General features: G+C 35.6%; 6 protein-coding genes across 8 annotated transcripts; 4 read left to right on the forward strand and 2 right to left on the reverse strand.

Moving 5' to 3' along the window:
• Positions 1–431: 431 nt before the first annotated feature.
• Positions 432–1,124, reverse strand: LOC105643538 (dirigent protein 11). Its single transcript, XM_012228686.4, has one exon. It carries the CDS (start codon positions 1,103–1,105, stop codon positions 449–451), a length of 657 nt encoding a protein of 218 aa, XP_012084076.2. The 5' UTR covers positions 1,106–1,124; the 3' UTR covers positions 432–448.
• A 779-nt stretch (positions 1,125–1,903) lies between these two features.
• LOC105643539 (receptor-like protein kinase ANXUR1) lies at positions 1,904–5,224 on the forward strand. Its single transcript, XM_012228687.4, has one exon. The coding sequence runs from the start codon at positions 2,457–2,459 to the stop codon at positions 5,037–5,039; it is 2,583 nt and encodes an 860-aa protein (XP_012084077.1). The 5' UTR covers positions 1,904–2,456; the 3' UTR covers positions 5,040–5,224.
• Positions 5,225–5,555: 331 nt separating this feature from the next.
• Positions 5,556–7,664, reverse strand: LOC105643540 (protein TAPETUM DETERMINANT 1). Its single transcript, XM_012228688.4, has 3 exons — positions 7,264–7,664; positions 7,065–7,169; positions 5,556–6,904 (listed from the first exon to the last, which is right to left on the reverse strand). Exons 1-3 carry the CDS (start codon positions 7,340–7,342, stop codon positions 6,597–6,599), a joined length of 492 nt encoding a protein of 163 aa, XP_012084078.1. The 5' UTR covers positions 7,343–7,664; the 3' UTR covers positions 5,556–6,596.
• A 3,218-nt stretch (positions 7,665–10,882) lies between these two features.
• On the forward strand, positions 10,883–12,329 carry LOC105643676 (LEAF RUST 10 DISEASE-RESISTANCE LOCUS RECEPTOR-LIKE PROTEIN KINASE-like 1.2). The gene is made up of 3 exons (XM_020683045.3): positions 10,883–11,705; positions 11,829–11,870; positions 12,046–12,329. Exons 1-3 carry the CDS (start codon positions 10,934–10,936, stop codon positions 12,132–12,134), a joined length of 903 nt encoding a protein of 300 aa, XP_020538704.1. The 5' UTR covers positions 10,883–10,933; the 3' UTR covers positions 12,135–12,329.
• A 904-nt stretch (positions 12,330–13,233) lies between these two features.
• LOC105643542 (fip1 motif-containing protein) lies at positions 13,234–21,285 on the forward strand. Its single transcript, XM_012228689.4, has 9 exons — positions 13,234–13,916; positions 14,095–14,309; positions 14,600–14,726; positions 15,049–15,117; positions 15,352–15,468; positions 15,598–15,699; positions 15,781–15,974; positions 16,366–18,157; positions 20,427–21,285. The coding sequence occupies exons 1-9, from the start codon at positions 13,443–13,445 to the stop codon at positions 20,976–20,978; spliced, it is 3,642 nt and encodes a 1,213-aa protein (XP_012084079.1). The 5' UTR covers positions 13,234–13,442; the 3' UTR covers positions 20,979–21,285.
• A 737-nt stretch (positions 21,286–22,022) lies between these two features.
• On the forward strand, positions 22,023–25,470 carry HCF107 (high chlorophyll fluorescent 107). 3 transcript variants are annotated; one of them, XM_012228693.4, is made up of 9 exons: positions 22,023–22,676; positions 22,770–22,913; positions 23,341–23,646; positions 23,750–23,809; positions 23,934–24,179; positions 24,511–24,621; positions 24,725–24,901; positions 24,991–25,099; positions 25,231–25,470. In XM_012228693.4, exons 1-9 carry the CDS (start codon positions 22,116–22,118, stop codon positions 25,245–25,247), a joined length of 1,731 nt encoding a protein of 576 aa, XP_012084083.1. In that variant the 5' UTR covers positions 22,023–22,115; the 3' UTR covers positions 25,248–25,470. The 3 variants fall into 3 exon arrangements, with proteins under 3 accessions (XP_012084083.1, XP_012084080.1, XP_012084081.1); XM_012228690.2 differs by having other exon boundaries at positions 24,991–25,470; XM_012228691.2 differs by having other exon boundaries at positions 24,809–24,901; positions 24,991–25,470.
• The last annotated feature ends 206 nt before the right edge of the window (positions 25,471–25,676 follow it).

The raw sequence follows: 25,676 nt of genomic DNA on the forward strand, positions 1-25,676 counted from the left end.
TACTCAAAGAAATTGGTTGAAGGCCTCACATTGAACAAATTAAAGCCCAACTGGCAAAACACGCATTCCCTGTCCCAATTCCAATGGCGCGACGGGATGATTTATGTCCATTCCGTCCCCACCCCATAAGAAAAAGAATTTTATATTCATTTTCCTCCCGTAAAAAATATTAAATTTCCATTTTTGTCCTACTCCAACCAATCCTATAAAAAATTATATTTTTATAAAAACATACTAATATATATTATTCATATAGTAAAAATTAATAAAAATATATAATAACATGTTCTGCTCAAATAATGATATTTTTTATCATATATTGAAAAAAAAGATCAAGCATGAATAATTTTTAAAAATTTCATACTTTTTACTAATTTGGTCTGTAGAAGGCTATTAAACGGTTTAGGCGAGTATAATGTTTAACAAAAATATAAAAATCAAAATCCCGTTAATAATGTTTAACGGTTACATTGAGTTTGATAATAGCTCTCAAATTAGGTATGTCCATGAACTGAGTTTGCATAATCCCATACCCCTTAACAAACCTAAAAAAACCTGTCCCAGACACAATCCCAAATTCCCTCTCCTTCATTGAAAATATATCAGATCCTTGGATTTCCAGTGTGCTTCCTTTATAATCACCATCGGTAAAAATAAGAGAAAACACCATATACAAACCCTTCCCGTCCAGCTGCGAGTTTATGTAGCTCCCTTGAGCTCTACCAATCTCTTTGGACTCAATAGTTGGTCCTTCAGTAACTGGATCATCAACAATCGCAATACTCCCGAACTGTAGGATGCTGAAGTCGGGCCCACTTTTACCGGCCACGGTAACTGCTGAGGTGTCATGGCCGGTGAAGTAGTCATGCACGTAGACTACGAGATTGGTTTGCTTTGGTTGATGTTGTTCAGGTTTAGGGATTGTGTAGGCAATATAGAGAACGAACAAGCTGGAGATGAAGAAGATAAAATTTGTAGACATGGCCGTTTCTTTTGGGTGGAAGTAGAAGTAATTAGGGTTTGATTTAAGGTATATGAATGAACGGGAATATGCTTTGCGAACAAACATGCTTAGTTCAAGGTGGAAAATGACAAAAATGATCATTATCGTGATTTTCGGTTTTTTGTTCTTTGCCTATTTTTAAATGTTAAGTAACAACAAAGTGATTTGTAATACTAAACTTATTTTGATTTGTTATTTGGTAGTCCAATTCTCTACATAGCACATTAGTGAATAGTGATATGTTTAGTTGATATTATTTATTTAATTGTTTAGCATTAATATTTGGAAAATATTTACCTAAATTGAATTTATAGCTTTAACATATCAAATCAATGAAAATAATTTTTTTTTAAAAAAAAATATTTATGCTTTATCATTTTTTTGCCAAACGTGCATCAAAATGAGATTTATTTACCTAGACTATGTCTATGGCTTTACACTGTGGCCTTACACGTTGAACAAATTAATGAAAATAGAAATTTTTGTTAAAACAAAAGTATTTTTGATCACATAGAAAAAAAAAATATGAATGATTTTTAAAAAATTTTTATTTTTATTGGTTTGGTTTGGAACCCATCTAGGTAAATATTTTCCGATCAGAAATAACCTCTTTTGAATAAAAATTTTTTGGTTTATAGCCCTTTTTTCGTTTATAGGTGGGTTATGGACTTGGCTTAAGTAAGTTAATCCCTTTAATTTTAATATGATGACAGACAGATCTCGTATCAAATTATCTCCATTATAAGAGTTCTTCGTCAATTTAATGAGTTAAGAGAAAGCTACTGCTATATACTTCATCGTATTAATTCATTATTTTGAGCGTACAAATGAATAAAAGAATATAATTTTTAATATTATAATATCAAATAAATTGGCAGAAGGACCAACCCTGAGTTTCAAAACAATGCACAGTGGAGACAGTAAGTAGTTGACTCGTTACCAGAGAAAGAAGGAAAGGAACGAAGCATTTGTTAGGAATAAATAAATTAAAAAATAAAAGAGCTTAGAGATTAATTTAACCTATTAAGGAACTAACATAAAACAGAACTCCAAACCCCCTAATTAACTCCCATGTTTTAAGGGCAGTTACTGCAAAAATATAACGGTTGACGTTTTTCTCTGACCACCGTCCCTTCCCTTTACACGTCTCCTAGAGGCATTGGCATGACCGAAAAACAACCCGGACAGTTTTGGAGAGAGAAATCTCTTCTCCATTCTCTGTTCTCTCTGTTTCTTCCATAGCCAAATTTCCAAATCCCCCAAATCTTACTTCAAACACAAAGTTTTAATTGATAATCCAAATACTGTGGAGCCAGCAGACATCATCTTCGTTATATTCATTATAATAATTTTTCTTTTTTCACTTTGATCTAAGGTGCAGGAAAACATTTTCTCTCCTTTCCTGTATCCTCTGTTTTCCTGCACTGTGTTTTTTGTTTGCATCATTTTAGATATGAGCTGCAATGCCCATATATTTTTCTCCCGTGTTTTCTTCTTCTTTTTCTTCCTCTTTATCACCTTAAATACAATTCAAGTTTCTTGCAAAGGCTCTATATTAGAATCCGAGTCTCATGTCCTGGCGTGTGGTGCTACCTCCGATGGCACCGACAGTGATGGCAGAAAATGGCTACCTGATACAAAATATATGAATTCTTCTAGTAATTCAATAACGGCAACAGCCGATAATCAAGACCCTTCATTGCCATCAACAGTTCCATACATGACCGCACGAATATTCACATCTCCAACTACATATAAGTTCTCTGTTCCTGCAAAGAGACGGGTTTGGGTCAGGCTCCATTTTTATCCAGCAACATATAGCTCTCTGGAACCCAACAGTTCCTATTTCTCTGTTTCAGCAAATAAATTTCAACTTCTCAAGAATTTCAGTGCCTCAATTACCTGTAAGGCTCTTACGATGGCTTATGTCATTAGAGAATTCTCTATATCCCCAATTGAAACAGGGACTCTTGATCTCACCTTCACACCCTCTAAAGATTATGATGATACTTACGCTTTTGTCAATGGCATTGAAGTAATTCCGATGCCAAACATGTTCACTTCGGGGGACCTTATTGGTTTTGACGATCAAAGTCTTGAAATTAGTGCCAATTCTTTGCAAACAATGTATAGGCTCAATGTGGGTGGTCAGTACATTCCTGCAACAAATGATTCAGGCCTTACAAGAATATGGTATGACGATACGCCTTATTTGTACGGAGCTGCTGTTGGTGTAACAGGACAAGCTAATTTTACCCTCAAGTACCCTACCAAAGAAGTACCGAAAACTATTGCCCCTTTAAGTGTTTATAGCACAGCAAGAACAATGGGAGTAGATAACAGAGTAAATAGTCAGTATAATCTTACATGGATACTTAGTATTGATGCAAATTTTACTTACCTTGTAAGACTCCATTTCTGTGAGTTAGTCTATACTAGGGTTAATCAAAGAACCTTCAATATCTTCATCAACAATCAAACAGCACAGGAAGGTGCAGACGTGATCGGCTGGGCAGGGGCTAAAGCAACACCATTTTATAAGGATTTTGCAATTGCTGTACCTGATAAGGCTGGTGATGATCAAATATGGGTAGCATTGCATCCTGCTGTAGAAATGAAGCCAGAATACTATGACGCTATATTGAATGGATTAGAGGTTTTTAAGGTTAGTGACGCTACAGGGAATTTGGCCGGTCCTAATCCAGTGCCATCAGATATGTTGCTTGAGGCAGAGGCCAAGGAAGCAAAGGAATTTTCTTCAAAGGGACTTGATGGTCCGATTATTGGCGGTATTGCTGGCGGGGCTGCTGGATTGACAATAGCTTTTATAATCTCTGTTTTTGCGTTTAAGAAGAAGAGGGGTCTTAGTGGAAGTCAATCTGGAAGTCATAATTGGTTGCCACTTTATGGAAATTCTCACACGTCAGGAAGCAAATCTACATTGTCAGGCAAAAGCAGTGCAAGTAGCCACCTTTCTTCTCTTGCACAAGGCCTTTGTCGCCATTTTTCATTGCCGGAGATCAAACATGCTACAAAGAACTTTAATGAGAGAAATGTAATTGGAATTGGAGGATTTGGGAAGGTTTATAAAGGAGTTATTGATCAAGGAACAAAAGTTGCTATTAAAAGATCAAACCCTTCTTCAGAACAAGGAGTTAATGAGTTCCAAACAGAAATCGAAATGCTTTCTAAGCTCAGACACAAGCATTTAGTGTCCTTAATTGGATTTTGCGAAGAAGATGGAGAAATGGCTTTGGTTTATGATTACATGGCAAATGGTACTCTTAGAGAACACATTTACAAAGGGACAAAGCCTACTAATACACTGTCCTGGAAACAAAGATTGGAGATTTGCATTGGAGCTGCAAGAGGACTTCACTATCTCCATACTGGTGCGAAGTACACAATTATTCATAGAGATGTCAAGACAACAAACATTCTCCTGGATGACAAGTGGGTAGCAAAAGTTTCCGATTTCGGGCTGTCCAAAACAGGTCCTAATCTTAATGAAAACCATGTTAGTACTGTGGTAAAAGGTAGCTTTGGGTACTTGGATCCTGAATACTTCAAAAGGCAACAATTGACAGAAAAATCTGATGTCTACTCTTTTGGAGTAGTTCTGTTTGAAGCATTATGTGCTAGGCCAGCTCTTAATCCTACCTTGCCTAAAGAACAAGTTAGTCTTGCAGATTGGGCTCTACATTGCCAAAAGAAGGGAATTATTGAGGATATTGTTGATCCACATATTAAGTCTGAAATATTACCAGAATGCCTAAAGAAATTCGCAGAGACGGCAGAGAAATGTTTATCTGATCATGGAATCTATCGTCCTTCAATGGGTGATGTGTTGTGGAATCTTGAATTTTGTTTACAATTGCAAGATAATCCTGCTGGGGCTAAATTGGTTTCAGAAATGAAATCAAGTGATACTTACGCAATGGACAGAGGGATGCTTAGCATCGAAGAGGAGAGTTCTGTAAGTGAAGATAGCAACACTGAAATTTTTTCACAGATAGTGCATCCAAGAGGAAGATAAGAGGAAAATCAAATTTGTATTGTGCTACTTGCATTGTCTTGTGACTTCTTTATTGCTCCAATTTCAATTTCTTCCTTTTGCAGAGTTATACATAGTTAGACTGTTAATATTGGAAAATTTTATGTAACTTCTACATTTCTATGTTCTTACTTCTGCTATTTAATCCCCCTCTAAGCTTCTTGTAATCTTCTTGATTTGCCTCATCTTATTTTTCTATGGATTTTAATTATGATTTGTTAATAAAATTTATCATATGAAATCAATTCAAAATTTCAAGTTTCACGTTTAATATAAACAAAAATACTTACAATTCAAGATGACTAAATTAATTTTTATCATTTATAAATAAATTACATATATATAATGACTATGTGTAGCTCTTATTCTATTCTGCCATTGAAGCTTTCGTTCATATGCTCTTCTTCTATTCGTGTAATATTAAATACCCATCTCCTTAAAAAAGAAAAAACGAAAAGCAAAAAACCAAAGCAAGAATCTACAAGGGCTAGAATGAAGTGACAAAACAAAACAAAGGGCATATAAACTATAAAGTCTAAAACTCAAAAAGTAATCTCTTGACCTCCTCCACTCTCTACTATTTATGAACAAGATTACAAAATTAAATTTGGCCTTCTTATTTGTTCATTCATACCCAAATTAAGCCACTCAGACAAACCAATTTCAAACCTTCCATTTGCATGCAAAACAGTCTTCAAGTCCACTACGTCTCAATAACAAAATTTCCCTAATAAGGGGTTTCTCATTCTCTTTCTTCTCAAATTTTGTTTTTCGAGCACTGAGCCTTGCTGCTAACATGCAACCTCCTTTGTCAATTCAAACTGAGAAATCAGAGAAAGGAAGGATTTTTTTTCAGAAAAAAAAAAAAGAAAGAAAAAAGAACTACTTCCAGCTAGCTTTTGCAGTTTTTCTCCTTCCTCTGTTGTTGTGACTTTTTGTAATTTTCTTCTTCAACTACTGCTTCTCTGACGAGCACTGTTCTCTATCTCTCTCTGGATTGCTCCAATCCTTAGTAGGCAAAGCTAAAAGTCTATTGATAAACAGCAGCAAGCTGATCCCTCATTCTTCTTTCCCTATCTATCTCTTTCTCAGGTCTAAAACAATTTAGATGATATATTTGTGTTTTACAAGCAAAACAAAAGAGAGCACACGCGCTGCCACAAAAGAGCTCCAAGTTTCAGACCTTCCATGCCATGCAGCTATAGAAGCAGTAGCTTTTTTTTTTTTACTTTAATTTTTTTCCAAAATATAAAAGATTCCGGAATAATGAAAGATGAAAACCCAGAACCTGGTCTTGAAGTTTCACGAGATGGAGTTTAGGTTAGAGGGTCTATCTACTAGTGTCTGCTAATGTGAAAAATCTAAAAGCTGAGACATTGACATCAAACATTGTTTCTTGTTCGTCTTCATGGATGTTAGCTTCGAGTTTTGAGCTTCTAATTAATTGGGATCGATAATCTTGGATTTGGGTTTCATAACTAGATTTCAAATGCAGTTAGCTAGTATATATATGGCGAACGGAATCTTGTTTCAGGCTTATTAGCAGAAATTGGCAGATTTAAATGCAAGTGTATACATGAAGGAGTTTGAATAGGTGAATCTGATAATTTGACTATTCTTCAAAGGTTTCCCTCCATTTACTAAGCAATCATCAAAGGAGAGCCTTTTGAAGGTTGTTGGGTTTATCATTCTTGCAGAAGCAAACCAACCACAATGGAGATGAATATCAGAAGGAGCACAACCTGAAATACAGGTGTTTACAATCTGAACTATGTACTGTGGAATCCCTGCAGTAGAATCTCTACTCTGTGAGATGCTTATATCTCTGTTTGTGCAAGTACCTGTTACTGAAAAAAAAAAAATGTACGCACAAGATTAAAAAAAAAAAAAAAGAAAGAAAAAAGTACTACATCCCAAACCCAAAATAGAAAAAGAATTTTTATAAACATATGTGAAAATATTCTTTCTTGATTCTAAAACCCAATAAATAAAAGTTTGAGTCCTTACCATGAACAAGAAGCTTTCTGTAACTTAGGTTTGACTCTTGTAGTAAATTTTTTGTTAGTGTAGTTGACTGGTTATCATTTTCATCATAAGAAGAAGGCAAAAACTCTGCATACAAAAAACTGTAGTTATTGAACTCAAAGTCTTGGTATATACTCTAGAAGGAATTAGAGAAAAAAGAGTAGAAAGTGAGTAGTGGTACCTGATTGAATTCCAAGATTCCAACCTGTAATGATTAGCATAATCAAGAAAAGGAAGCAGCAAATATAGCAAGAACTCATGGTTATCAGTTGCAAGTTGAAATCTTTGAAACTCAACAGTAGTGAGGAAAATCAGGGAAGTGTGTGGTTATATATGGAAGATACTTAGGATTGATCTCCAATTACGATATATAATAATAAAGAATTCGAGCTATATATACAGCAAGAAGAGCTAGCCCATGTAATTAAGTACAGTTAGAGACAGGTTGGGGAGAGTGAGGACCACTACCAATTTCATTCTAATATCAACAGGCTATTCCATGCAACCCCGTCTCACTATTTTTATTGTTGCCACTTGCCAGGAAAGAAGAAAGACAATAGCCATTTAATGCACTAGCCAAAGGTCATATCCCGTTTCTGTACGTGCACACCTATCCCATCCAATTTCTGAAATTTACTTTTATAATCTGCTATTGCAAATATATTTACTTTCTATTTAAATATGAACTTCCAATAGACACATTTCATATTCCATTTGAAAAATTACACATCTTCCCATTTCTGATAAGATGCTGCTTCAAGTTTTTTGCCACCTTTAGTTGTTTATATTTTGAATTTGGTTAGATTTTTGTGAGGGAGTGATAGGAACACTTACAGAAAAAGAGAATGTAAATTCAGGACTTTTTTCTTTTCCTTTCTTGGTTGAGATCTTCATCTTTTCTTCAAGAATTCAAGTGCAAATAGATAAAGGGGGGACTGTATTGTTACATCACATCCCATTTTACATATCCAGATACTGCAGGTCATTTCTTGTTGATGTATCTATCCATTGGATAACCAATTTCTTGGTCAAAAAGCAAAATTTTCTGCTTTCAAAATTACACACTATCAACTTGTACTCCTCCTTTCTTATTAGCTTCAAACTCTTCTCTCTTAATTGCTTACTGAGAAAGGACAAAAGTTCATGAGTTACTGTTACTGAGCTGTAAGGAGAAAGAGTTGGTTGCAGGGAGACATTGGGACAGTAGCCTGAATTAGAAGTTGCCCAAAACAGGAATTTGCAGGTATAGCTTCCTATCTATAAATTAAAAAAGAACGAAAATTTTCTACTTATGCCTAAACCTAATGTTGTAGGCCTATTTCCAAATCCATACAATATTGAAATGCCATCCAATTCCAAACCCTATATATGCCTGATTCTTGCATAAAAGTACTCCCACAAACCACCTTCTACGTCCACCATTCACAGTTAATAATTAAATCTAAAAAAGGGCATAATTTTGTGAAATAGTTGATTTTTTTGACTTTTTCTTTTTGACTATCAAGATTATCCTCCCCACCTCCGTTTTTGGAAGAGAGACTAACCCTTTTTCGAGCGGGAGCAATTATGTTAAAGACCTTCTCAATACCGAATTCACGACTCGATTCTGCAAGAACTAAGATGAGATTTAATGTATTTCAATGAATAAATCAAGCTATCTAGAGTTTTTTTTTTTTTTTTTTAACTTTTGAAAAGTGTATAAATACATGTAAAGTAGTACATTTTACAGGTATTTAATCTTCTGATGTTGATAAATTAACAAGCACATGCAAGATTCAATTAGTTGGCTCATTTATGTATGTAGGCCAACACTGAATACTTTTCCTGAAGCAAAAATGACTTTATATAATTAGTCGTCATTATTATTAAAAAGAAGAAAACCAAACAAAATTGGCAATAAAATCAATTAAGAAAAAATAATTATGTCAAAGGAAAAATAAAAACGCGTTTCCTTTCATTTCTTTGTTTGCTCAGTTTCAACTTTGAGGACGAAAGCACCAATTTTATTAGTGTATTGTCAAAATAGGGCAATCTAGGGTTTCCAAGGACCAAGACAGACCGAGTCAACTATTACTCCGTGAGCTTTATGAAGCCATGTGGGTGGTATTTAAAGAATATCAGAATATTTACTATAACAATATTATTACCAATGTAATATGTATTATTTTTTTTTTTTTGACTTTACAACTAAAATAAAATTTTTTGCCCATTTACATATTAGTCTCGATTTATTTATTAAACGAATTAAAATTTTTTTTAAAAAATTTTCAATGACCAAAACCGAAAGTGCTGGGCTGATAGAGAAGCAGCAGGTGGACATGCATGGTTATGTATCGATCAACTCAGGTATGAAGGTCACGTGGATTTCTTAAGGCCTGGGTCAGGTCAGCCTTTTTATTTTCGATCTGTCCAATGTCCCTGTTTATCGTAGTAAAGCCACGCCTCACGCCTAGGCATTTTCCTTTAACTTTTAATCATGCCATGGAAGCAAAAATTCATTGGCCCAAAGTTCAGGATTATATTGATCTATTGCAAGTTGTTGTTGATGATGACGATGATATCTGTTAAATAAAAAATGTAATTAGATATAGGATATAATTTAATTAGACATAGGACTTTACACTAGCGTTGCATATCTCATTCAAAATATGTAATGCTCGATTAAGATTTTCATTTAATAAAAAAGCACAGACAATTAATATCATATCTTTCATTCGAATTCTCACGATGGCTCAATTTTAATAATGTAAATATGTGTGTTAACTTATTTGTAAAAACACGATAAATCAATTATATTCTTATATAATTCTCAAAGCTATTTTATCTTCATATTTTTACTTCTGTCAACTATCATTGATCAAATGTAGCTTACCCTTTGAAATAAAAAAATTTAATATTGAAAACAAATTTGTTACAAAACATTTTTTAATATTTAGTAAAAATAAATTATTCTTTAAAACCTATACAAGCCTAGCAGAATCTGAGAACCTTGCATGAGTCCAATTTATGACACGTGCCATATCACGTGCAATTCAGAGTATCCCCGTAGCCGGTAGTAAATTTATATAGACGAGTAGTCAGTGTACCACGATGCCGGTAATACGCATGCAAAGCAAAACTGTTAGCCTTCTGTTGTAAACACTTTTATGACCAAACTATCCTCCTGAAAATGGGCACTTGGCGGAAAAGTGGAAGGGTAATTTGGTACAATGAGAATGAATGCAGGTTGGAGTTTTAGTTGGGTTGGGTCAATTCGATGGAACAGGTCGAGTTGATTACGGCCAGGAATTAAATGCAACTTTTTGGTCGAGAGGTTCGTTTGGGTCCGTGATTTCTGGACTCTTTGGATCTGCTTAACGAGGGCCGACAATTTCTGACCCAGTGGTCCTGTTCGCCTCCCTGTGTGCCTCTGCCTTGGGAGTCTGGACTTCTGGATTTAAAGCTTCTTTGTTTCACTGGTTTAGACTGTGCTTTTTGTTACTGTGCAGTTGGACTTGCATAGCCCAAAATGGCAATTTTCTACTTCCTATTGGGCCTTAATTGGGCTACACTATGGATTTGAAAGTTTGGACTCTATCCAAGTCCATAGATATTTGAGAGTCAACTAACACCACTGTCTTGTCATATTTGTTATATATAATCAGCGACATACAACTATATAAAGAAATGATTTTTCCCAATTATGCCTGTGTCATCTCTACTTACTTCGTTGACTATGTTCTTTTTTTTCTTAAAAAAAAAAAAAAAAACAACTGTCTAACAAGAAAAAAAAAAAATTATAGGGTTGACGATATCAATTTCATTATACATTGGTAAACAGCCTATCCGCATTAGTTGTTTGCTAAGGACACATGGGTTACTATCTAGCTCATCATCTCCCTTCTTTACTGATTTTGCTTGGTTTCCTCCTCTATAACTTCATTAATGGCGATTCTATAAACATTGCTTGCTCTTCCTTTGACTGTGGTAATGGCATCACCTTTGGCTACCCCTTTTGGCACCAAAGCCAACAATTTGAGCACTGTGGGTATTCAGGCTTTAATCTCTCCTGCAATGACCAAAACCCAATGCTCTTTTTACCTAATCAAAATCTTTATCCCATCAAAGACATTAATTACTCTAAGAAATCACTCACTCTTGCCTACCCTGTATCACTAACAGAAGCAAAATGTCCAAAAATAACACTAACCCATGACATAATTTCAATAAATACAGCATTTTTCCATACCTCAGGCAACGAAAATTTACATTTCTTTTATAACTGTAGCTTGTACCCACCTTCAGTTCCACATATAGGATGCCTAGAATATGGTGCTATGAGATCATATGTCTTCAAGGAGGGATTGATCCCAGAATTTGATTGGCATAGATATTGTGAGTCTGGTGTGACTGTGCCTGTGACTGATAAGGCAGAAGATGGAGATTTGGTTATGGAGTTTGGTCAAGCCTTGCGAAGTGGGTTCAGGTTGGAATGGAAGCAACCAGATCAAGCATGTCAGACATGCGAGGCTAGTGGTGGATTTTGTAGTTATAGCAACGGTGTGCCCAACTTCTTTTGCATTTGCAGCAGTGGGAAGCAAAAGATTGACTGCAATGATAATGGTTCCTCTTCTTCTCAAAAGGGTAATTCTTTTCTCTATAATTTTTTTACAATTGTTGTATAAATAGCAAAATATATTCTTCAGAACTTGTTACAATAGCAAGCAAATAATTTCTATGTTCTTAACATAATTTGTGAATTGGCAGGTTCTGTTTCAACCCGGCAAGAACCAAATTACATTGCCATAGGTGAGCAATTTTTATAACAAGAAAATTAGTTTTATCTACTGGTAATCGGACCACCATAGACTTTTAAACAGAAATAGAATAAAATTACTACTAATTAAGAGTTATTTAAATCATTAATTGAACAAAATTTAAGGGGAGTTTTGTTGTGATTTTTTATGACATGTTTGGCTATCAGGTGCTCTGCTTTTCGGTGGTCTGGTTGTCGCTGCAACTGTGTTTTACTTGCTCCAGAAGAAGAAAGTTGGCTCCTATAAACCAGTTTGAGATTTTGAATAGCAAGTCTAAAGGCCATTTTTTCCTTTGTTACTGTTCAAAACAAAGTGCAAAATTTCCTTGTTTTTATAAGTAGTTTCGACTTATCAATTACTCCACAGAGAGAATTAAATCAAAAATTAGTAAAAGAATGTATTATACTGCATAACCAGAGAATGGATCAAGATGGTTGATTGCTATTGCCAATGAATGTTCATCTCAAGCAAGATTGAAGTCTCTATAACATATATAAATATATTTTTGGATGTTCCGACGAGTATTTCCATAACCTTGTCGAGTATGAGATTAATCAACATTTCGGAATTTGTAATTACCCTCCCATAAGCGTTTTCTTCACATATAGCGTTTCTGATATTGTAAAAGTTTGTATAATGGTTTATGACCCCATTTATAGCTCAAACAAATGATAATATAAATTTTTAAAAATTATTCATCGTTTTAGATTACACTTATCCGGGCTGGATCTATAATTCATCTATACACCAAATAATGATAATATGAGTTTTTTAAATTTGTTCCGTTTTTATCATTTTTATTTACAGTATATGGTTAGAAATATCATAGTTTCATAATATATGATTAAAAATTCACTCGTTGTAATAAAAAAAAAATCATTTTTCATTAATTTAGTGTATGAATTGACCTATAAATCCAGTCCAAATAATTCAATCCCAGTAAAAAGCATACTATAATAGAAAATTACTTGCTTAGACTGGATTCATAACTACGCTTATGGACCAAATCAATATGACAATAAGAATTTTTAAAAAGTTTTTCGATTTTATCATTTTTTTCTCAGCATATGATCAAAAATATCTTCCATTCAATAAAAAACTTTATTCTCATTGATTTAGTCTATAAGTAGCGTTACGTACCCGGTCTAAGTAAAAATTTTCTACTGTAATAACTTTGCACCTAAGGACAGTTTGCATTATGATGTAAAGACTAAAAATTTTAAATTAATGTAATTCAAGCCCAACGGACCATCAAGTGAAAATTTTTCTCTTAAAAGAAAAAGGCCCACGAGCCACATTGATGCCAATATAAAATCTGATAAATGTTTAAATTAGACCGAAACGAATGTGTTAAACTCAGCCCGTCTCCACAGGGTTTTAGGTTTCATGAAGGGTTTTAGGAAAACCTGAGTTTAACTGTTCACTGTCTACTACTTCACTGTTAACTGTTCGCTCCCGCCTTCAATGTCTCTCTATTTGTAACCTAATGGCGTTTCTTTGCCAAAATCCAGATAAACTTATATCGGATAATTTATTATCAATTTCGTTCTAGTTCCTTGTACGAATGGAGGATTTTATCGATGACGATTTTGGTTCTATTTACGCCGATGTCGAAGTCCAAGCAAGTTATGCCATCAATTCATTATCAAACTTTGCTAAGCTAAACACAGAAGAAGAAGCAGAGGAAGGATGCAAAAATGATAACATTACTAAGGGACAAGTTAATGCCATCGCAAACGTGGGGAATCTCGTGTCAGGGTCAGATTCGAAGCAGTTGAATTCAATCTGCGAGAAATTGTGTAATTCGGAGGGAGATGGGAGTGATAGTGAGGATGATTTGAATATAGTCTTGAATGATGAGGATTGCCAGGGATTCTCAGTTGCTGCAGAAGGGAATAGCAATCGGGATGTTTTTTTGCATGGGGATGACGAGGATGAGGGTTATGCTAAGAATGGATTGAATCCCAATGCTAATCATGGAGGTGAGCGAGTGAATGGACTAAAGGGTAGTTTTAACATTCAGTATCTGCAGTACGAGGTATTAGATTTGTGAAAGTGATCGTAATTTTTATTTTTTAAAAGTTAACATATGTGTTTTACAAAGGTTCTATACGATGTTATCTCACATTTCTGTTCTATGCGCTTTTCTTTTTTATTTCTTTTTTATGCAATAACCCATCCTAGATTCTTATTTTGTTATTGATATTGTTGTGAAGCATGTAAACTCATATCGACCGTCAGTTCCAATCAATAAGAACGTAAATGAGTCTTTGGTGTCTCCTTCTTCTTCTAAATCTGCCAGAGGGGATTTGGAAGATAATGGGTGCACGCAACAAAAGATCTCAAACGTAGGTCAGGTGTCTGATATGCGTGGCACAGCCAATTCAATGATATCTCACGGTGCATGTGGTTTCTCACTTCCACGGAACAGGTTAGTAAACAGAAGTATAATCTAATTTATGCATCCCAGTTTCTTTTATTAGTGCTCGGTTGTGCACTATACACCTGAAAACAAATAGGTTTTCCGTATGTAATTTAAAACGAAAAGCAAGGGCAGATACTTTTGAAATTTTGTTCGGCTGATATTACAGTAATCATGGATAATTAAGGGTAGGTTTTTGTTGTTTATTACATCAGTGGTTTTCATTCTTCTTATGGGGATGACCTTTCAAGTCTTTCCTTCATGATCTGGTTAACATTTGTTCTTTTTCTTCATTTCAGGACTATACTGGATGTAAATATCGATGCATTTGAAGAGAAAAGATGGAGGCGTCATGGAGTTGATATATCTGATTTCTTTAATTTTGGTTTTGATGAAGAAAGTTGGAAACAATACTGCATCTCCCTGGTAAAATATTGTCCTACCCTATTTCGCTTGTGAAAGAATTCACACTCCTTTATATGCGTGCATGTATAGTGCAACTATTTCTGACCATAGGGCTGGATATTTGTGATCTTTTTCATGCACTGAATTTGGTGTCTTCATGTGTGGATTTTAGGATTGTACTTGTACACTGCTTAAGCATTAGAACTCAGAGATTAGTACACCCCACTAGGGGAAAAAACCTGTCGACTTATGTCCTCCTGTTGTTGTACATGAGTTGGCATTGTGATTAGATTTCATATAAAATAAAAGTTGGTCACTGAACTTTATATGATATTTATTTCAGGAGCAATGCCGGCAACATTCTTACATCCGTAATAGGTTCCCAAATCACGAGCCTTCAAAGCTTACTCAGGTTAGTAATTTTAATTTGTCTCTTGATGAGGATGAGAGCAAGATCTAGGGGTTCGTTGTGGAAAAACTCTTTGCAAAAGCAGGTGTAAGGTTGTGTATGGTGGATGATTCTCCCATCCCTCATAAAGAGGATTCTCATGCACTGGGGCCACATTTCTTTTTAGTGTCTTGCTATGGTCACTGTGAAACTACATGGAATATTAGATTACAATGTTTTTGTCGTTGTCTTAACCAGGCTTATGAAATTGGACTGGAAGATAAGAGAGCAGCTCAAGATAGTGTAGTTGAGCATATTGTTCAATCTGAATTTTCATCAAAATCTGCAGAAGTAGTAGAGAGGCAGTTGGGCTTGGTATGACCAAGTTATTGACTCCTGCTTTCTTTGTGACACATTCATTATGTTGAAATTGTTTCCCATCTCATAATTCACATGTGTCTTTCATTGAATATGATTAATCACTGACTTATTTTATTTGTTCAGCCAAAAGGAAGAGCAATTCAGGTTGAAGGTAGCACTGCTGAACGACAACCAACAATGAATTTTAGGCGTCCACGTATTTGGGATTCTGATGTTGTGATACAGGTATAATTTTTCTGTAGTTATGTCTACTTCTTTTATAACAATAACCCCATTTTATAATACTTATTGCATTGCTGGGGGCAGATCAATGTGCAAGATTTCGATAAGAATTCCCCTGGCTCTGGTGAGGAAGAATTCCACCACGCGTATCGACATGAAGTATCAAGCAGGGACTTGTATGTGGCTGATATAAAAGACGCCCACTATTCTGGTAGTGCCTGTGCTGATGAGTCATCGGCCAAAACCCTGGGAAATATAAAGTCTTCTTCCACAAACAGGTTTATATCATTACAATTTGATCTTGATTTTCTATACCCAAAACGTAGTTATACCTATAGGTACCAGAATCATCTCCTGTGTCCTTTCTGGAGAATTATTTTGGCAACATAATTTTCCCACACTGAAGATGGTCATTTGTCGCTGTTAATAATTTTGAACCTTACATCTTCTAAATGAAGTCTCAAGAAGTACACTTGTTATCTCTCAATGTAGTAGAAACAGGCTGGATACATTTTGGTGTTTGTCTTTGGTCAATGATACTTAGTCGAGGACAGTTAATAGCTATAGGCTATAGCTTTCTCAACTGGTTCAGATTTTTGCTTTATATGATTGTAGAAGTTAACCTCCATTTAATGTGTCATTAATAAGATGTTGACATTTTATGATCAGGTCTTCCCAGCCAATATCGCATTCTAGTGAAATTTCTCTGGTTCCTGATATTCATGACAAAGATCAGAACTCTAGTGATGATAATGATAAGGTGAATGCTCGAGCTTCAGAAGGCAATGCTGAAGAAATGGAAACTGTTGAGAAGGTAGGGGAAGAAAATGGCAGGAATACATGCAAGTCAGATCAACGCGTGATCGAGACAGAATTATCTGTTGGTGATCCGAGTCATTTTAGCCTGACACTATCCTGCTCTGGAAGTGATTCTGATTCATCCACAGATAGTCGGTGTGGTATTCCAGAAGTATCTGATAGTCCTTTGAGAAGGCAATCTTCAGGCACTATGTTGCAGGAGCCTGTTGCATATGATCGGAAGTGTTCTGAAAGTAGTGGTACAGTAAGAAAACTGGACAATTGGCGACATTATTCAAGAAATAGATATTCTAGTCGGGCAGTTAGGTGGCATCAGAACAGGAGACTTCACAGAGTTCCTGAAAGGAGGATCCACCCTCCTATGGGTAGTGATGCCTCTCCAATGTCTAGGGATCAGAGACATGATCGTTGCAGATATATTGGAAGGTCACATGATTTTTATTATGATGAGGAAGAGAATATTGCATATGATAGGCAGAGAAATTTTTGTAGTTATGGTGGTGAAAGGTTTGCTGACAATCGTATCCAGGATGTTTGCTCAAAGCATCTTCATAGAAAATATCATCAAAACTTTAGAGATGAAATGAAACAACAGGAAAAAAAGAACTGGAAAGAAGGAAATTTGCATGAAAGAAGTTTTAAATTGGATGACAGAGATGATTGGGATAGAGATTGGGATTATGGTGGAAGAGGACTTTGTCCTGAGGGCAGGATTCCTCCCACTTACAGAGAGTCCAGGAGATTAGTTTCAAAGTACAACAATTTCGAAGAAACAGACGTTCACTGGAGGAAGGGTAGGAAAATTCTGTCTGGAAAAAAAACTAATCATGATGCTTGTTTACTTGATCATGAAATTCTGGATGACTTGATGCTACAAAAATGTGGGAGAGCTATTCCAATCTCCAACAGGATAAGAGGGTCTTTCGATGAAAAACATGGTTCACAAAATCCATTTATTGGGAGAGAAGCAAATCTATATGGAGGAAGAGTTAGATGTGATTACAGCCCACCTATGAAATTGCAGAAGTCATGGTGTATGGAAACTGAAGATGAGCATTGGGATTCGGACAAACACCATTTGTCCCCTTGGTTTCATAGAGAATCTGATGAAGCCAATGAAAGAAGGTTGAGGGATTTGATGTTACCACGAAGCAGCATGTCTGACTCTAGATTAGCAGAAACATGTGGGAGACATAGAAGAGATACAAGTGGTGACAAATGCATGGACAATCATTGGCTGGATAATTATAATGATATTGATAATGCGGAAGATGGAATTAATTATATTGATGAGCATGTTGCTCAGCAGAGGAAAAAATATAGTTGGCAATCTGGAACACTGCATCAAATTCAAGGTGAATCACTTTTGGGGCATCGAGGTGATGGATTTGATACTGAAAGATCCACATTCTCATATGAAAAATCTTTTAGACATGAAAGGACTCATGTAAAATATAGATCTGCCAATGATTGGATGGTGGTTGATGATATACAGTTGGAGTGGCACCGATGCAAAATGTTTAAGGGAGAAGGTAGTGCTTGCTTTCTCAATAGAGAGCCTAATATGATGAATAGATGTGAGCATGGACGCACAGCCAGGAGGTGCGGTGATCCAGTTGACTTGATTTGTTGGGAAGGAAAGGTAAACTTGGGGAAACTGATGTCAAAACCCTGTATTGCCGTACTTGTACTTATAAGTGCTCCACTCATGAGCGAGTCTTATTTACTCTTGTTAATGCCATGGTGTTGCTTGTCTGTTCTCATCTCTTTCCATCTTGCAAGTATCCATGCAGTTCAATTTGTGAAGGTCTCGAAGCTTTTAGTCTTTGTCCTTAAATGCATGCGTGTCAAAATAGTCAATCGGGCCAAAGAAACAGGCAGGTTAATCAGTAATAAACACTTTATGCAACTTGCCCTACTATTCGACTGTGAATGATGTTCTCACTCTGGATAGTTGCTTATTAACATACAACCAATCTCTTGGAAAGTCAACATGAGATTTGAAGTAACCATTCTTATTGTCACTGTTGTTTACCCTTTAGAAGATTGAGAAAAATCAAATTGGGTTTTTGTGTTTGAAGAGATATCAGAAGAAATATTAGTACTACATTGGAGTGAGATTTGGACAAACATTACAGGCTATAGAATTACTTGATCCTTCCGGATTTTGCTAATTATATGCTTCTCAAAATTCTGTTTACATGTGTTATATGCATTATGTAATTTTCAAGAGCTCATTCGTATTCTTTAGTATTTATTTTACCCCCTACTCATTGAACAAAGGTATTTTGGTTGTACAAGTAATCAATTTTGGATAAATTTTACATTTGAGGTTTAGGGTGTTTTTCAAGTTGATGTTTGAACTCAGGCAATTTGATTCAGAAAGGCCATGCTTTTATTGCTTTTATAGTGCAAGGTGGTGGCGCCATAATGAGTGTTACATGCCTCCAAAATTACTGAATTCTTTTTTATATGTTTCTCTTAGTTCACAAATATTTTGGGCAACAGATGGGTTATTGATGTTTTACCACACCTATAGGCGCCCCTTCTACATCATTACCTTCTAGTACCTTATTTTTTGTGTATGGTTCTCCGGACGGCAAAGGGATCATTAATGCCTAATAAAACAATGATAAAAATTGCTGAAAATTAGGAAATTAATCTGTTTATTTGATGCCTGGAAAATACGTATTAGGTACCATTTGTTGCAGTTGATATTTTTCAGTTTCCTGCTGTAATCATTCTTCTGGAAGACTATTTTGTCTCATAACCTTTGTGTCTTTCCACTCACCATTATGCCATCTTGTACAGATTTTTTACGTGAGACTGATTTCCAGGATTTTTATTACATCTGTTACCTGCTAATCCATTTTATATTTTATATTTTCAGTAAATTATTCATACTTGAGAGAATTGTCGTCTCTTGTTTAACTGTGGAATGTGAAATGAACTTTTCTTGAGGTTTATTTGCCTGTTACTTTGAGTTTACTTTTCTTTTCTTTATGTATTGCCCTTGGAAGTTCATTCTTCTTGATGTTGTGGGTTGTGTTGCTCAAAAATTGTGTTTCTACGCTTTTTTATTTTTTTTTATTTTTTTTTGATCTTGTTGTCATCGATGTCCTTTTTTATACTCCTGTGTAGGTGTAAATTATGAATTCTCTTTACTCTTTTAAAGGTATAGTTTGAATAGCACTACTTTTCTACACAGTTGGCAAAAGTTAATTCCTTAGATGTTTTTACTTGTTTTATCTTAATATTTTTTTCTCATTTTCCCTTCTAATTTCATACTGTGTTCTATGTTGCATGTCATATGTGAAATAGAATTAGTGTTCTCCTGGTTGTTACTTCAAAGCTAATCTGATGCTGTTATTTGCAACTTTTCCTGCTTGTATGTTACATACTTTTGCTTACTATCCTTTTCTCCCTTTTATATCTAGTCATCCAGAAAGCCAGTGATTTGCACTAAATAGGACATAACTGGTGCTGAGAAATTCATCCATGATGTGATCAACTTACCTGAATATGTATAGTTTTATGTTCCTCTGTATTTAGTCTATGCATGTAACTGTCAGACTCAGGCATAAGGAGATGTGAATGACTTTCCTACGTTTTCCAACTTTCTTGTGTTACTGTAACATGTCTTACTGCCACTTTGGTAAAGCATTTCTTATACATTTTCTAGTTGGACAGTATACACAGCAAAATGTCTATTTGAATTTGTAATCTTGACAGTTGTTCAAGATGATAATTTATGATGTGTTCTGCTGCAATTGTGTTCAAGTGTATATACTCATCTGTTGACTCTTTATTTATTTTTTCTTTTTTTGCATTCTTCAATTTTTCTGGTAGCTAGTTTATCCGTGGTTAGGTGTAATTGGGTAACATATTCCTATGACAAATACATTGTGCAGTCCTCAGGAAGACGTTCTACTGCTGAATGTTTGATGTCCCGTGGTAAATTCAGAAAGATGGATCTGAAATTCGCTAAGGAGCATGAAATGGTCAAGGATTTTAATGAAACTCAAAGTGGAAAAGCAACCCAAACTGGTATTTCAAGAACTGATGGAAGCCGGGAGGATGGGAAATGGCTGGATAAGTTTTCAGTTACAGGGCATCATCAAAATCTGGATATTGAGGAAGGTCAGATTGTACCAGTAGAAACAGTGGCAGAAGACAGGTTGGAAAAGAAACATGCATCTGGTAGAGGAGCACCATTGCGCAACATGAAGGAAAATTTTCTGTCTCAAAATGTTCGGAATGGAAATGAGATGAAGGGATATGATGACCAGCAGATACTGGACACTATAGCAAAGATGGAAAGACGAAGGGAACGCTTCAAGGATCCCGTTGCGCAGAAAAAGGATCCAGATAAGATTCTGAAGCCCCCAGTTGATGTAATAGCTGATAAAGTTGAAACAGAACACCATAGGCCAGCCCGCAAAAGGCGGTGGGGTGGAAGTTAGGTTTTTCTGATTACCGGTAAGATTCATGTTGGATCGAACTATATCGATTGTTAGACACCGAGGCTTCTAGTTGTCTGTGGAACTTCTACGTGAATGAGAAGAAGCAGATAAGTTCAAATTTTTTCATTTGATAATTAAGTTATTTACTTGATATAATAAAATGTAGTGCTTTTGAGAGAGCTTAACACTTTCTCACTTCTCAGCTGCTGATAGCTACAAGACATATTTGCATGATCTTCATTGACTGGTTTTTATTTCCTTCCAATGTAAAATTTATTGGTGAGAATAAGATCAATAATTACTGTAAGTGATCATTTGTTAAGTGCAAAGGCCAAAACAGCTAGTTTCAGTTTTGATGCTTATTTATTCAGATTAGGATAAGCATTTGTTGTGTACATAAGTTTATTGAAGTGATTGAAATATAAAGTGAATGCTCTGTTAACATGGAAAAGAATGAAGTGGCAGAGTATGGCTCCTCTGTTTAGGAGCTTAGTTTTTGAATGATCCTCCAATGGTTGAAGGAAGTATGTTACTGGGTTGGGAAATATACCCTCTTGTCACATTACATGCCAAAACGACAACAAAAAGGGAAAAGTGTGTATATGAACGACGTCGTCGTCTGGGGCAAATGTTTTAGTTCATTTGTCTAGTGTACATGAGATCGTTGATTCGTTGTCCCTGATAGACTATGATTTTCAACCAACAAAAGTACTCCGCGTGTCTGAAAATCTGCCATTTAGACAGAGGGTAAGCCATATGAGATGTGAACTACGTGTCCACTCTCAAGCCACTTACTACCAAGTACCAAATTACTCAAACGCCCAACCCATCGAAATCCCACATTTTAGTCTTTTTCTTGCTTTATTTACTAAAAAAGAAAAAAGATTGAAAAAAAAAAAAAGAGATAAGAAGAGAGAAGGAACAAATGAAATTGAACAATCTCATAAGTGATTGCCTTTATTAATATCAGATTAATTTCAATTAAAAAGGATATCCAATTTTTTTTTTTAAAAAAAAGAGGGTTATATTGGTCATTGCACTCTCCCCATCCCCCGCCCTGTTTTCTCTTCCATGCAAAAGTGTAACAGTTTTTATCAGTTAATAACGGAAAATAGAAAAAAATAATTGATAAAAAAGATGCACCTTTTCTCTCCCTCCTCTGCTGCTTCTTCTTCTTCCTCGAAATCAAGTTTCAGTCTCTTCACTTCCTCTCAAAATCCTAACCACAAATACGTAAATTACACTTCGAATTTCTCATTCAAGATCCCTTCAAAGACTGTTACAATCCCATGCTCATCCAAGCAATCCTCTCTCGTCCTCGACCAGAGACCACTCTCCACCGAATCATCATCAATAAACAGAAAACCAGTTTCACATACCGAACGCAATACTGAATCGGAGAAAGATTCTGTAGAGGGACTACTCGTGGTTCGCAGGCCGGCGGTGGAGGTTCCCGGTGAAGATTCAAGCCAGAATAGTGATAATGTTAATGACAATGAGAAGAAATCTTCAGCTATCATTGATGCTGGTCTCGAGGACTTCGCAAAGAAGATGCCGATTTTTGAACCTGAGAGGGTGGAGGCGGGTTCATCTTCTCAAGGGAAGCCTCTAGCGGTGAATTTGGATTTGGCGTTGTACAAGGTCAAGGTCTTATGCAGAAGTTATAGGTATGCAGAAGCTCAAGAGATACTAGAAAAGGTACACATTAATCAATCTTTTCTTTTCGTCATTTTTCAATTGGAAGTTTTGGAAATATATTTTAAAAAGTTGGGTTTGTGATTTGGTTTTAAGTGTATTAGCTACTGGCCAGAAGATGGGAGGCCATATGTTGCAATGGGAAAGATACTTAACAAGCAATCAAAAATAGTAGAAGCAAGAGCTGTGTACGAGAAAGGGTGTCAGGCAACTCAAGGAGAAAATGCCTACATTTGGCAGGTTAGTTATTAGTTAAGCATTTTTTGTTTTAAATCTTCAAACAACTTCTGGTAAATTCACTCTCCACAGTTTGATTTTAAACAGTGAATCTTAACTCAATTAGTCAATCCCTGGAATTCTCACCGATGTATCATATTTGAGCTTATTTCCTAGTAGTGTCATCTGGCCCTGGAACTGTTTTGCAGCTAAATTAGTCCTGATTCATGTTCTATGACATGTTTTGGATTACTGAGTATTTACCACTTTGGTGTATTTTGTACATTTTAATGGGGAAAAAGAATATATTTAGCTTCTCCTTAATCCTCTTTGGTATGGGTTAGCCCTTTGTTATCAAATAAATGGGATGTGATAATGGGGTCTATCAATTCTTGGAAATTATTCTGCAATATTGACTGTAGTTGAACTGGTTCTTTTGCAATTGGACCAGTGTTGGGCTGTTTTGGAAAATAAGATAGGTAATATAAGGAGAGCAAGAGAACTGTTTGATGCTGCCACAGTTGCTGACAAAAGACATATAGCTGCTTGGCATGGTTGGGCAGTTCTGGAGCTAAAAGAGGGAAATGTCAAGAAGGCAAGACAATTACTTGCTAAAGGCCTCAAGTTTTGTGGTGGAAATGAGTACATATACCAAACACTAGCAATGTTGGAAGCCAAAGCAAATCGTTTTGAGCAGGCCCGTCAGTTATTCAGGCAAGCCACTAAGTGTAATCCAAACAGCTGCGCCAGTTGGTTGGTAAGTTCTTAGCATTGTAAGCATCCTTATCAGTACAAAAGGAAACTTCCCGTCTAAATTCAAAAAAGTGTTTCTTCTTGAATCCATCGAACTATTTTGACAGGCATGGGCACAATTGGAGATGCAACAAGAAAATAACCTTACTGCTACACAACTATTTGAGGTATTGCTTTTTGTTAACATAGTCCTGTTTACTTCCTCTGGTTCATGGCAATTTTTCTTCACCTCTCATTTCAGTCTACTGGTTGTACTTTTGTAATGAAGCTGTAATATCTTTGTTTTTGTAGAAAGCGATACAAGCTAGTCCTAAGAACAGGTTTGCATGGCATGTATGGGGAGTTTTTGAAGCTAATATGGGCAATATTGATTTGGCAAGAAAACTTTTGAAGATAGGTCACACACTCAATCCAAGAGATCCTGTTCTGCTTCAATCTCTTGCTTTATTGGAATATAAACACTCTACTGCAAACCTTGCACGACTCTTGTTCAGGAGAGCGTCTGAATTGGATCCAAAGCATCAACCTGTATGGATTGTAAGACATCTCTATCTCTTCTTGTCCATGCTTTTCCTTGGTTTAGTGAAGCTCGGTTAAACAACCAAAATAAATTAAAATTCTATTTTTAATTAAAAAATTGAAATGCTCATCTCGATAAGAGTTCAAAATGTTCTCTCTAATGTCTATTAGTCTTCACAATATTTAGCTTTTAGTTCCTCGATTTGTTTCATCTTCATATGATGGTCCTAGCAGATAAAAGCAATATGTTATTTCCTTTGCACAATACAAATGGAATTACAGCAGTTTTGTGTGTGTTTTTAACTCCCTTAATATTTGTTTAGCTGATTGAAGTTAAAAAATTGTTCAGGCCTGGGGATGGATGGAATGGAAAGAAGGAAATATATCCGCTGCTAGAGAATTATACCAAAGAGCTCTATCAATTAACTCAAGTAGTGAAAGTGCTGCTAGATGTCTACAGGTAATGCCTATCTATTCTGATGCAAGAAGAGATATTGTTAATGTTTTGGCAAATTGTTTTTAACGTATATGCATGTTTTTATTTCAATTGCCATTATTGGCAGGCTTGGGGTGTTCTAGAACAAAGAGCTGGTAACCTATCCTTAGCTCGTAGATTATTTAGATCATCACTTAATATAAATTCTCAGAGTTACATTACATGGATGACATGGGCTCAATTGGAGGAGGATCAAGGAAATCCTGTGCGGGCTGAGGAGATCCGCAACCTATATTTTCAGCAGGTCAGTAGTAACATGCAGGCGGAGATTTTTCTTGTTTTTAAACGTGTATCTTTGGTGCATTTTAAGTTTATTTTCATTGGATTCCACAGCGAACTGAAGTTGTCGATGATGCTTCATGGGTTATGGGGATTTTAGACATCATTGATCCAACACTTGACAGCATAAAAAGACTCCTGAAGTTGGACCAGAGCCCATATGGTAAGACACAGGAAGTTTTGAGTAACATAACAGGAGAAAGTGAAACAAGTGTTGATGTTACTTCTAGGAATAATACCGATGGAAATTTCATAAAAAGTGGAACTGGGTTTGATTTGGATTCTTTCATTCAGAAAAGGTTGTCTCTTGATCCAACCAAGTTGGATATTCAGCTTCAAGCCTCTGGAAATCCAGCACCATGGAGAGTCTCAGGAAGAAGACTATGGGTATCAGAGAAGCGAAAAGCTTCAAAATATCGAATTAATACGAGTTGATACTTAGAAAATTGATAACTGTGTACTCATTGACATTGTACACAAATTGTAAAGTGTTTATCAAAATTAAATGAAATGTTAAAATGCCTTCAATATTAAGATCTGCGTCACTGAAGTAGCTATTTATTAACGAAAATTTTTTATTCATCTATTCAGTGCAAGCCTATTCAGTTTAGACATGATTGTTTGTTAAACGAATTTAGATTCACTCGATCAATGATTCATGTGTTACAAATGAAGATGGATTCATAATGCCGAAATCTTTTTCAATAAACTTCTATAAATTTTCACACACCATTTAGACT

The sequence above is a fragment of the Jatropha curcas genome, chromosome 7, assembly GCF_041381405.1.
Source record: "Jatropha curcas cultivar XTBG-Jc1 chromosome 7, XTBG_Jcur_1.0, whole genome shotgun sequence".
Lineage (NCBI taxonomy): Eukaryota > Viridiplantae > Streptophyta > Magnoliopsida > Malpighiales > Euphorbiaceae > Jatropha > Jatropha curcas.

Coding starts and splice junctions, on each gene's coding strand:
- LOC105643538 (XM_012228686.4), bottom strand. CDS start 1,105: ATGATCATTTTTGTCATTTTCCACCTTGAACTAAGCATGTTTGTTCGC.
- LOC105643539 (XM_012228687.4), top strand. CDS start 2,457: ATGAGCTGCAATGCCCATATATTTTTCTCCCGTGTTTTCTTCTTCTTT.
- LOC105643540 (XM_012228688.4), bottom strand. CDS start 7,342: ATGAGTTCTTGCTATATTTGCTGCTTCCTTTTCTTGATTATGCTAATC. Junction 7,170..7,263: donor GAATCTTGGAATTCAATCAG/GTACCACTACTC, acceptor TTTTGTATGCAG/AGTTTTTGCCTTCTTCTTAT. Junction 6,905..7,064: donor CAGAAAGCTTCTTGTTCATG/GTAAGGACTCAA, acceptor TTTTTTTTTCAG/TAACAGGTACTTGCACAAAC.
- LOC105643676 (XM_020683045.3), top strand. CDS start 10,934: ATGGGTTACTATCTAGCTCATCATCTCCCTTCTTTACTGATTTTGCTT. Junction 11,706..11,828: donor TTCCTCTTCTTCTCAAAAGG/GTAATTCTTTTC, acceptor GTGAATTGGCAG/GTTCTGTTTCAACCCGGCAA. Junction 11,871..12,045: donor ACCAAATTACATTGCCATAG/GTGAGCAATTTT, acceptor TTTGGCTATCAG/GTGCTCTGCTTTTCGGTGGT.
- LOC105643542 (XM_012228689.4), top strand. CDS start 13,443: ATGGAGGATTTTATCGATGACGATTTTGGTTCTATTTACGCCGATGTC. Junction 14,727..15,048: donor AACAATACTGCATCTCCCTG/GTAAAATATTGT, acceptor TATTTATTTCAG/GAGCAATGCCGGCAACATTC. Junction 18,158..20,426: donor TGATTTGTTGGGAAGGAAAG/GTAAACTTGGGG, acceptor TACATTGTGCAG/TCCTCAGGAAGACGTTCTAC.
- HCF107 (XM_012228690.2), top strand. CDS start 22,116: ATGCACCTTTTCTCTCCCTCCTCTGCTGCTTCTTCTTCTTCCTCGAAA. Junction 22,677..22,769: donor CTCAAGAGATACTAGAAAAG/GTACACATTAAT, acceptor TTTGGTTTTAAG/TGTATTAGCTACTGGCCAGA. Junction 24,180..24,510: donor AGCATCAACCTGTATGGATT/GTAAGACATCTC, acceptor AAAATTGTTCAG/GCCTGGGGATGGATGGAATG.